General features: G+C 39.4%; 1 protein-coding gene and 1 pseudogene across 1 annotated transcript in view; both read right to left on the bottom strand.

Annotated features, from left to right (window-relative positions):
• Positions 1-951: 951 nt before the first annotated feature.
• On the bottom strand, positions 952-7,827 carry LOC107733660 (uncharacterized; annotated as a pseudogene).
• Positions 7,828-7,847: 20 nt separating this feature from the next.
• LOC107733659 (extracellular calcium-sensing receptor-like) overlaps positions 7,848-10,914 on the bottom strand; it is an 80,319-nt gene continuing 77,252 nt past the window's right edge. The window contains exon 13 of the mRNA XM_016545390.1: positions 7,848-7,851. Coding sequence (XP_016400876.1) covers positions 7,848-7,851 — 4 coding nt within the window. The remainder of the gene's footprint in view (positions 7,852-10,914) is intronic.

Raw genomic sequence — 10,914 nt, 5'->3', positions numbered from 1 at the left:
GCGGCTGTGTTATATGTCGCACTGTACAGCCCTGAAATAGACATAAGCAAATTAAGAAAACATCATTAGTCTGACAACAAATGCTCAGTTTCAGAAAATGACAACAAAAGTGTATTCAGACACTAATGCTAAATTCTGGTTTGGAAACTTTTGCTGTTTGGACCAGCGAAATCGAACCAAGATTGAAAGCACCCTTAGAGCTAAACTCAACAGGAAACCAGTTCTTCAGGACTGGAGTTGAATATGTATGCAGTAAGTGATCTTTTAATATGACAGGAACCTATGACTACTGTTGGCAGACCTATGTTTAGGAATCAATCTCACTACTCAAGGTAAGTATAGGTATCAAATTGTTAACAAAAATAAATAAAGCAATAAATAAATAAATAAAATATAAAGTGTATACAAAAGAAATGTCACCTGTAACAATCCTAATAAAGAGCTTTTTACCTGCTGATGTCTCTGTATGAATGATTAGAAATCCAAATTCCCACAACCACCACTGATGAAGGTAATGCCTATATGACTATCATGCAGGCTAGAGGTAACAGTGTAACTTTTTTAACATCTAGGATATCTTAGATAATTGTACACTTTTTGGCTCTGCAAGGTTCTGTGAGGTGAATGTAGCAGTGAGTTTCCTTGTAAGCAGAGTACAGAAGAGCAGTAACACAAGTTACCCCACAATATAAACAAATTATATAAGGACCCTAATGTCCACTGTATTTTGTCTGTATTTGCAGCACCATTCTGTAGTTTGCTGTCACTATTTTCAGTGCTTTTCTGAAACGTGTTGTCTGTATTTGTAGAATTTTATTGTGTTGTCAAATTGAAGATGCTTTCTTAATTTGCTTGTGTTGCTTTTGTCTATTTACATGTTTTTTTAAGTTCAGTGTGTTGTTTTTTATTTTTATTTTTTGTGAAATGAGAAAATAAAACAGAGAAAGATACCTCATTTACAGCGTTCAGGAGAGGATGCATCTTGGTACCAAATGCTCCTCCTTTGGCATGCATCAGCTGCAGAAGACGTGGTGTGTACCTATCAAGATTCAGCATAAATGTCTCTTCCAAGGAGATTGTTGTTATACGTCGGAACTCCTCTTTGATCTAGTAAATCAGTAAAGGGACAACACAAAAATACAACAATTTTCTCAATGATAGTCACCAATTATAAAGGTTTGAAACCCAGTTTAATTAAACAAATGAGATGAACAACAGTTCTTGGTGGAAAAAAAATAAACTAACAAACATCCTTACCTGAGCCTTACTGAACAATCCTGGCCACCTCTCTCTTAAAGTGGAAGTGAAGCAGTCAGTCAAATTTACATTATTTTGTAAACTGATTTCCACTTAAATAAAAAAATATAAAACAAACACGATTAATGAAACCATTTTAAAGAAAAGGGGATGTTTTGCTATAGCTTTTGGAGCAAGGGCCCGGCCATCTTGGAATACCACAGTGTGTGACGTCACGGGGTTGGTTCGCTCTGTTAGCCGCTGAGGTAATATAAGCATTTCTTTACTTTTTGTACAAACACTTCTTTTAAAATGGAGGAAGACGAACTTGAAAGGGCTGTGGAGCCCATAGTAAATCCGATGGCTTATGCATTTGAGCCGATACGGCGAGGGGAACGAGCACTACGACCATTACAGGTGGAAGAAGTAATAGTGAACCCGCTGGTTTGGGGTGAAGAGCGGGTCGGAAACAATTTGTGGTGTAAGTGTGGATGGTGCACGCCGATGCCCACCGTGTCAGAGTCCATTTGCTGTCAGGAGGCCGATCTGGACCATGTATTGCGTGGTCACTCCTGCATCACCATGGTGCGTACATTTAACATGCTATGCCGGGAGGTGGACGTGTTGGAGGTGGCAATGCTTTCTCTTAAAGATGTCTGAGTGGAAACACTGGAGCGTCCTGTTAACAGCAGGTAAGCTAATTGAATTCGCAGGTAAACATAAAATGTTACATACCACTACTGGTGAACGAGCTAGATATGTCTGAAAGGTCTGATATAACAATATGATGCCACGTGAACGATATCATATGAAGCGTTGTTTGTTTACATCACCTTGCGCCTCTCGTTATGAAAACAATGTTTGGGATACCATGATCAAAACTTTGTGTAGACAGTTTGATTTTGGTGAAAACCAAAAACATTTCTTCACTTTTAATAAAGTACATTAAACAAGGAGTAATAATAGAGAAATCACAACACCCATGTAACATCATATAACATCAGATTTACTATATAGTTCGATATATATATTATATATCACCTGTGTTAAAAATATATTGTAATCCAAATTTAATAAATACAAGAATGACTAATATATTTGCTTTTCCATTAGTCTCTTTACGTTGACTGCATACAGACAGTTTACACTTTGGGCCAGAGGGCATTTGGGGAAGAAGAACTGAACAGCATTCCAGCCTGTGCTGTCAGCTCTATCAGGGCTCTTTTTCCCTCCGTGGAATATCATGGATTTGAATATGCATACCTGTATGATTTGTAAGCATATTTGCATTAATGACACTCTCACATTTTCCCACAGTCACATGACATCACACATGAATATTTACATGGCTCCTATACAATGTTTGCCATTACAGATGATTAACTATAATATTTCATGTACTCTAATGAACATTTGAAGGTTTACTATCAATAAAATATTATTATTATTATTATTACTATAATGACTTGAGATTCTCTGACAATGAACTGAGCTCAGACTTTAGATATTAAAATTTGGGAACATTGATAAATAATGCCTCTAAGTTAAAGCAATTCCTGTTGGCAAAGAAAGACTAAACTATAAGACTAAAGACTAATATACAGTGGGAGTGAAAAATTTAAGGAGGTCTGAATACTTTCCGTACCCACTGTAAGTATGTATATATACAGTATAACATAAATACATGGATGATTTGAACAATAAAGGCTGGTGAGTGGATCTCAAAACAAAAACGTAAAAATGACATCAAAAACAAGAAAATCTAGAGAACTCATTATGTTATGTAAAGTCATAGAACAATCATTACATTTTATATTGTAACTATATAGAAATCATGTATGCTGTCATCAGATGTCACTTTAACTTATCAACTCATCATCTATTTTTTTTTTTTTTGCTTTTCCACAGTGTGCAGTGTTACGGGGCTGTGAGGATGCAAATCTACTCAGATGCCTGGAAACAGTTTCTGCTTTATCTGGTTTTTCTACGCCTTTGTGCTGGGCCAGGGTTGTTGGAGTCTCGGTTTTCAGCTCCTGCAATGTTGCTCGGATGGATGTTGATTTACACGTATTGATCACACTTGCCACAATGTTCCTCCTGAAACTATAGTCCTTGTCCACCTTCAGCGGTGTCACCACATACTGCTGAGCAGCCTTGGAGTACTGTTGTTTATGTTGCTCCTCCCCTTTCTTTGTTTTAGCCGTCTCCCTGTTCACATTGTTGTTGTGATCTAGCGCTGCAACACGCAGACGTGCCTCCAAACTTTCCCTCAGAAATTTCTTCCTCTTTGTGGCATACTTTGTATAGAATGAGTGAATACTTTCTAGCTGTCCTGTGTGAATGTCTAGTGTGGTTTTTTCCAATTTCTTTAGGAGCTGCTTGTCAAGCACTACCTTCTGCAGGTGCTGAAAGGCAGCAGAGCTATGATGGAGCCATGGACGCTTACTTTCTTCCTCAGGGGTTTATGCAGGGTGCTCACATTTGGTCATTGTCTCACCAGATACCCAGTTGTGCACATTGGTAATGTGATGCAGGATTGAAATCCACTTCTCTTTTAACTTCGTCACACTACCCTCACATGTTGTGACACAAAACCAGAGGTGGTTTGTGATCATTCTGATCCACTCAAACAGCTCTACATTGTGGCACTGCAGCAGTCGTTTTTTGACAGACTTCACAATGTGCCAGAGGTCATACTCATGCTGTATTGATTCATATTCCAGACGCATGACTTTCTGCACTGATGGGTGACAATCGGTTGCCAAAACAGATATGGTCACATCATAGTCTCCCAGCTTGGAAAGGCACCTCTCCAAACTGTCCACCTCAAGCCAATAACTGTTCCTCACCTCCGTCACTTTTACAGTTTCCTGTGCCACCACCAACTTTGACTTAATATCCAAGAGTGAGTAGGTCCCGTATGAAGCATTATGACCTGGGCTGTCATATCTGCAGTCTCCTGACACAATTAGTGGCTCATCATCACATAAAGTGCTCAGTACAGCCTCATTGTGTACTGTCCAGGCATTGTTGACCTCTGGGATGACGTAGGCCTTCTGTATGTTGAACCACTGTCTTTTTGACATGGTTGTCAGACCAATGGTGTCGCATACCTCCATGAATGGACTGCACTCGTTTCCAGTGACAAACACAGCAGCAGGGACAGAAACATTGCATTCCATTATTCCTCCAACTAATGGCTGAGAATGCCACATATAATTATGGCCATCAATGCATTCTGTGGTTATCCTAAGGCCAAATCCACATTCAAAGACTTTTGGTGGCCTCACCAGACATTTGCCACAACCCTCCCAATGGCACACACAAAAGAGCTTCAGCAGTTCTCCTGTAGAGATGATACTGTTTCTATCTTGTAAGATATTTGGTTCCTCATTCTCAATATCACTGACACATTCATCCTCACTATTGATGCTTCCCTCCCCTGCCAAGTCAAACTCATCATCATAATCTTGACTCTCGTCCATTGATCTTTCTTCCTCAGAGTCTTCGCAGCCCTCACTACTAAAGTCAAGATGATAAGATGATGGTGCCCTAGCTGAGGAGAGGTATTCCACAGATGTACAATATGAATGGTCATTCTTTACTACTAGGTTGGTACGTATGTCATCTGTCAAACTGCCTGTGCAAATGTACTGCTTATTGCCTCCCTCTTCTGTACCCTGTTCAGATGCATCAGTCTGGGTGCCGACACTGACTGTCTGGGTGCAGACACTGCCTGTCTCCTGCTCTATTTCCTCACTGATGTCAACTTCTGGGAGTTTGCTGCTAGCCAATAGTTGCATGTACTGTATGTCTGCCTAACCTGTAAACAAAATCTGACGTTTATATTTAGCCAAATAATGTTGATTGCCATGACAGAAAATACCTTAAATTCTGACTAGTAAATCATATTAAAATCATATCCATTTTTGTTGTGTTATTAATATCCAAGAGTGAGTAGGTCCCGTATGAAGCATTATGACCTGGGCTGTCATATCTGCAGTCTCCTGACACTAATGTACAGTACAGTGTAGCATACTAAAATCTTTGAACAGTGTTTACTCCGCAAATAGTCCATGATAGTTGTGGTGATATATCTAGTATCTATTTTGTATTTTATTATTATTTTTTTAATATTCAAGTTAGCCTTTACCTTTTGTATGTGTTTAATTGTATTGGTTTATTATCTTTTTTTATTTTATATTTAAACTCATTCACATACACTCACACTAGTTGTTAGTAACAGATAAACTCAAAATAACTGTCACCTTGTTGACCAATAGAGGGCCCCATTGCTATTTTCAAGGGAATTGCGGGCTGATAAAACAGGCGAACAAAATTAAGTCAAAACAGCTAAAATAGCTAAGGAGTGAACGGCCATTGAACAAGAAGAAGTCAGGACAACTAAAGTTGGTTTCAAACTTTATTGCACGGAATGCAAAATGATAAAAAGATAATGGCGTAGATTCAGAAGATTATAGAATTGGGGATAACGTTTGACGATTATCCAACATACGGAGTCCGGACTGGTAAACGTGGAGACACGGTAAGAAATATTTACTTTGTTGTTTTCATCGGCTTTGATCTCTCGCTGTCTAAAGAATCAAATGCATGTTGTGAAATGACAAACGAGTGTTTATACTTGTGGTTTATTTTAATTTGTGACAGTCATTTTGGCAACATTCTGTATAGCCTATGATAGAAATTTTGAGGCAACGGTGGGATTGTGTCTGAATGTATTTCAAGATGGGAGGAGGGGCAACAGGTGAACAGTTCTGCTGTTTGGAATGATAAGTGTTCATTGGGAGAAAGGTACTCATATAGAAATTTAATGAAAACTGCTTTTTTATTGTGGATATACTGGATGTCTTAGTATGTTTAGGCTTTTTTGGGTTGCTAAATACCATATATGTCTCTTCATTACCTGACTGGCACGTTTTAGAGCCCTTTCCCTGCGGCGGACTGATGTGTTACTGTTGTCACAGAATGTTGGGCGGTCAGTAGAGCACGCGTTATAGCCAGAGAAATTAAAAACAGACGGAGCAGCTTCAGGCTTAAGTTTGTTGGTGGCTATGAATGACTAAATTGGCTGACTCAAAAGTTTTCTCCTGAATGTAATCTTCCTCCAAAAATGTTCACTGCATACTCTGGCCTCAGCGCCCATTGGAGGCATCTTCCTTTTCAATGCCGCTAGCCAGTGAATCAGTACTGTTCTCCATTTTAGTGGCAGTTTATGGAAATGAACTCGTTTGCCCTTTGCTTTAACGCTGTAAAAATCACTTTTACAACCAGGAGCAATACAGTAGTGCCCCCCCTTCTGTCTTCTGATGTGGCTTGTGGTATTTGGCTTTCTAGTCTCCATCGGTCAGTCCGTTACTTCTACTGTATCTGTTTACTTTAGGCAACTGAACCAACCCCGTGACGTCACACACTGTGGTATTCCAAGATGGCGGCACCCTTGCTCCAAAAGCTATAGCAAAACATCCCCTTTTCTTTAAAATGGTTTCATTAATTGTGTTTGTTTTATATTTTTTTATTTAAGTGGAAATCAGTTTACAAAATAATGTAAACTTGACTGACTGCTTCACTTCCACTTTAAGACACTGACAGCGGGGCTGGTGGTCACAACCTCCAGTATTCTAATTGAAAAGGTTTTTGACATTTTTCTTCAATTACTTTTGCGTTGTTCTTCTTCTTCATTTCATCGACTAACTCGAGCCTCTCCTTTTCCAATGTGTCCTGATTTTCCCCAACAGGATGCGGAGGGAGATAATTCACTTCCGCTTTCTTTGGTCTTTTCACATTTTTAGCTGGTGCGGCATCGGTCGGTAGCTTCCTCTTCAATGTGTTTACTGCCAATTCTGGATATGTATATTTTTGTGATTTCAGCTTGGCACGGAAATTGTGCATTTTGTACTTGAGGCGTTGTTGCCATCCATACATGCCTGCAAAGGACCTAGGCTCCTTAAGGCATGGAGACTTTTTAACAAGGGCTTCAGCCACTGAGGATATTTGCATACTTGAAGGGTAGGCCGTGTAAGAAAATATAGCTTTGGCAAGGTCTTGCATTATTGCAGATTTAACACTTGCATCATGGAAATGTGTTCCAGAGGCATGAAATGACTTGTTAGCCTCTGCAAGGATAAGTTCAATGTCATGGGAAAACGTCGGCACTTGAAACAGCACTGGCCATGGAGCAGAACGACATGACTCAGGGAGAAGAACGGTGTCTTGTGAACTTGACAGTTCAACGTCATCTGCAAGAGAGGTGTACGCTTCACCATCATCCTCCAAGGTACTCTGTGTAAAGGACAGTCCTGATTCATCTAGTGGATGCAAGTCAAGGGTTATCAAGGGCTCCTTTCTTACCAATTTCACAGTGGCCTTGTCTTCCAGGTTGGCAGTTGAAGTTAGAGTGAAAAATTGGTTCCCAAAGTCTTTGTCCTCATAGAGTAGTCCAAATTCACCATGTACCTGGAATGTCTGAATGATTTCTGAAACAAGATCTTCCACCTTATTAGGAAATCCTGATGGAAGTGTCAACTTTCGGATATTGTTTTCTTCTATGATGACTCGCAACTGGACTGGCATTTTCCTTGTATATGTTGTCTTCAGCTGTAGGAAGACAGAAAAAGATGAGATTGCATTTTTGTAAAAATTCAATAAGTATACTTGACATGATTGATAAGGCATGAATAATACACATGATTGATAAGGCATGCATAATTAAACTGAAGTGTAAAACCTACTCTGATATGTAAATGAAGTGTATCAGGGACACCATTCGACCATGTACTGTATTATATGCAGCCAAGGGGTATGCATCTTTCATTTCCGAAGCTTCTCAAGTGCTCATGGTACCACCCACTTAGCAACTTCAGAACAAAGACAGGACTTTCATGCACAATGATTGTTTGGAGTATTTCTCCGAAGTCAGGCAATCCTCCTGTTGATCCAAAAGGCAACAACATTCCAACACAATAGTCAGTGCCTAAAATGGTGACTTTGTTTGTCATGCTCACAACTGCTGCCCTGGGAAACTTCTTTACAAATTACTCCTTAATGCTGTCCTTTAGAACCTCCACTGCCACATGAGTCATTCTTTACACAGAGAGTTTTGGCCTTACAATGTTAGCATCATGGATGTGATATACAATCATTGATTGGTGTTTTCTTGCCATTGTCTTGAGAATGTTTCTGAATGACCCCAGTCTGCCTCACAATCCTTTTAAAAAATCGGTGTTTGGATTCGAATCGCATGGTCCAGAGAAACACAAGTGGTCCAAAAGCAGTTGTAAGCCAAGGATAATGCTCCAGGAAGTGATGTTTCGGTTTCAATTTCTCCTCTGGGAACACATCCAAATACCTATAACGGTGTTCACTAATCTTGCTTTCCATGTATCCTAGCGTCTCATCTGTGTAAACAGGAGCCATGACAAGCTCAACAATATCTTTCAAGGTCATCAAAACCTGCCATGCTGTGTCCTCTTCTGGCACTTTGTCGCCAATCATAAAAGGTAGCATCCATAACAAGCACCAGTTTTCATGTGCATTGCCTCCTATACTTTTACGTGATGCAAAAGTCAGGGGAATAGCTTGTGGACAGTTGACTTTGTCATTCCATTTGTAGGGAAATCGATGGATTGAAGAGTTAAGTTCAAGAAGAGAGAAGTATTTCTTCTTTATAAACACATCAAGACACATTGCCAGTTCAAAAGATACAATTCCTTCAAGCAAATCATTCAAAGCATCAGGGGGATAACCTGATGTGGCATGAAAGTAACTCAGTTTGTCAGAGATGGGACACTGTCTTTTAACTCCACAATGATGAGCTTCAGCAGTGTCAGACAACGCTGCTTCGACATGGAGGGTATGGCTGGACTTAGTTCGTAGAAGAAACATTCCTGCTCTTACTTCATGTTCCTGGATCTGTGAACGCTCTCCAGTGCAAAAACGACAAAAATGTGAGGAAGAAAAGCTTTCAACAAAGCCACCGATGGAGTGAGCGCCACGATTTTCAGCTGCTACGGCAAATACAGTGCCCTTCACCAATTTGCCCAGACTTGGTACAGATATACCATCATCCTCCAAGCATTTCAAATCTTTAAGCAGTGGCTCCAACACTTTTGGGTATCCATATTGCTTGACATCATCTGCCTTACAAAGAATGGCTAGATAAATGGAACTTAGAGTAGATCGCATGGTAGTAGGGATGTCGGGAAGCACCCAGTACACACCAGTGAGTTTATGCTTCTTGCGTGAAGTCCCTAGAGGGTTGCATATTTCAAAGTCATCTATGTAAAGAATCAATGGGAGTTTAAGTTCATCTCCAGATAAAAAGCTGTTTTCTCTGTAGAAAGATCCATCATGCAATGATCTGCATTCAGAAGAAACATTACATGGCCTTCTGTTCTGTAATATTGTCTCCTGAATGTGTCCATTGTTCAAAAGTTGAGACAATAATGGGAGAATCGGAACATACTGGAAGGTTACATTCTTGCTGCTATCAAGTATGTACTCAACTGGCTCAGTCAGTGAAAGATGCTCCTTTATAAATTGTTCTCTCCTATAGTGTGTGCTTAAAGGCCCATCCAATCCTAAAGCAGCACAGAAAGGGTTAAGCTGGCAAAGATCTTTCACCAGTTCTGAAATCACAGAATCTTCAAAAATGCAGCCCTGCTTCTTTAGAGTGCTCAGTATAATGTTTTTTAATAATAGGGCCAGATGCAGATGATGTAAGGAAATTAAGTTCCTCTACTAGTTCATCTATGTATGTATTAGACACATTAAAAATGCACTCCAATTTAAGGAGGAGCAAGCCCAGTCTCCTGACAATTGTTTCACTTAAGTCTTCATCCTCCTTAAGGACAGAGTCACAGTAGTTTTCACTTTCAAAAGAATCACTTTCTTCATGAATCTGGCTTTGGTGTTCTTGAAAAACAATGGTCTTAAAATCTTCCACTGAATGGGGGCTATGTTGCCTGCTCTTATGACTGTGAAATGTTGTATATACATTTGTTTTGTAATCACAGTCTTGGAAAACACAAGGCACAGTTTCATACTTTTTAAAATGACCACCCAGGTGCTCAAAATATTGTCTTTCTGTATGGAAATAGCATGATTTACACACTATGCATGTGAAGGAAAGGAGCTGGCCTGGCTTAGTTGTCTGTGGATGAAACCTGGACAAATGTGTCCATAACGCAACCCATGTCCTAAAGGTGCAAGGGCAATCAGAATGGAGACAGGGTATGGATTGGTTTCGATTATGATGCCCATGTTGTAATCTGTAGTGTTTTAATAGTTCCAATCGTTTTGATGATGTAAAGTTACATATTTTGCACAGCCAATTCATTTGCAATAAGGTAGAACACCCATTGACTCAGTGTTCAGTTCGGGTACCTGAAGTTAACTTGTCTTGAAAACTGCTACACATACTTCTTGAATTCTCCTTCATATAGATCTTTCTGTGGAAGAAAAAGAATGTCAGAAACAGGATTTTTAAATTATTAGATTTTCGCACTCCTGTAAAATGAATTGTACATCATTTATATTCATATTCATTTATGTTGCATTTACATGAATGCAAATGTTATAAGTTTAGAATTTACTAAATGTTTAAAACATATTTTGCAAAATAATTACACCAACTGTACTTGTGCAATGTATCTGCAAATC

Source organism: Sinocyclocheilus rhinocerous, unplaced genomic scaffold, assembly GCF_001515625.1.
Source record: "Sinocyclocheilus rhinocerous isolate Xijiao unplaced genomic scaffold, SAMN03320098_v1.1 scaffold2928, whole genome shotgun sequence".
Taxonomy (NCBI): domain Eukaryota; kingdom Metazoa; phylum Chordata; class Actinopteri; order Cypriniformes; family Cyprinidae; genus Sinocyclocheilus; species Sinocyclocheilus rhinocerous.
Note: the sequence above shows the minus strand (reverse complement) of the source record. Positions and strands in the feature narration are given on the sequence as shown.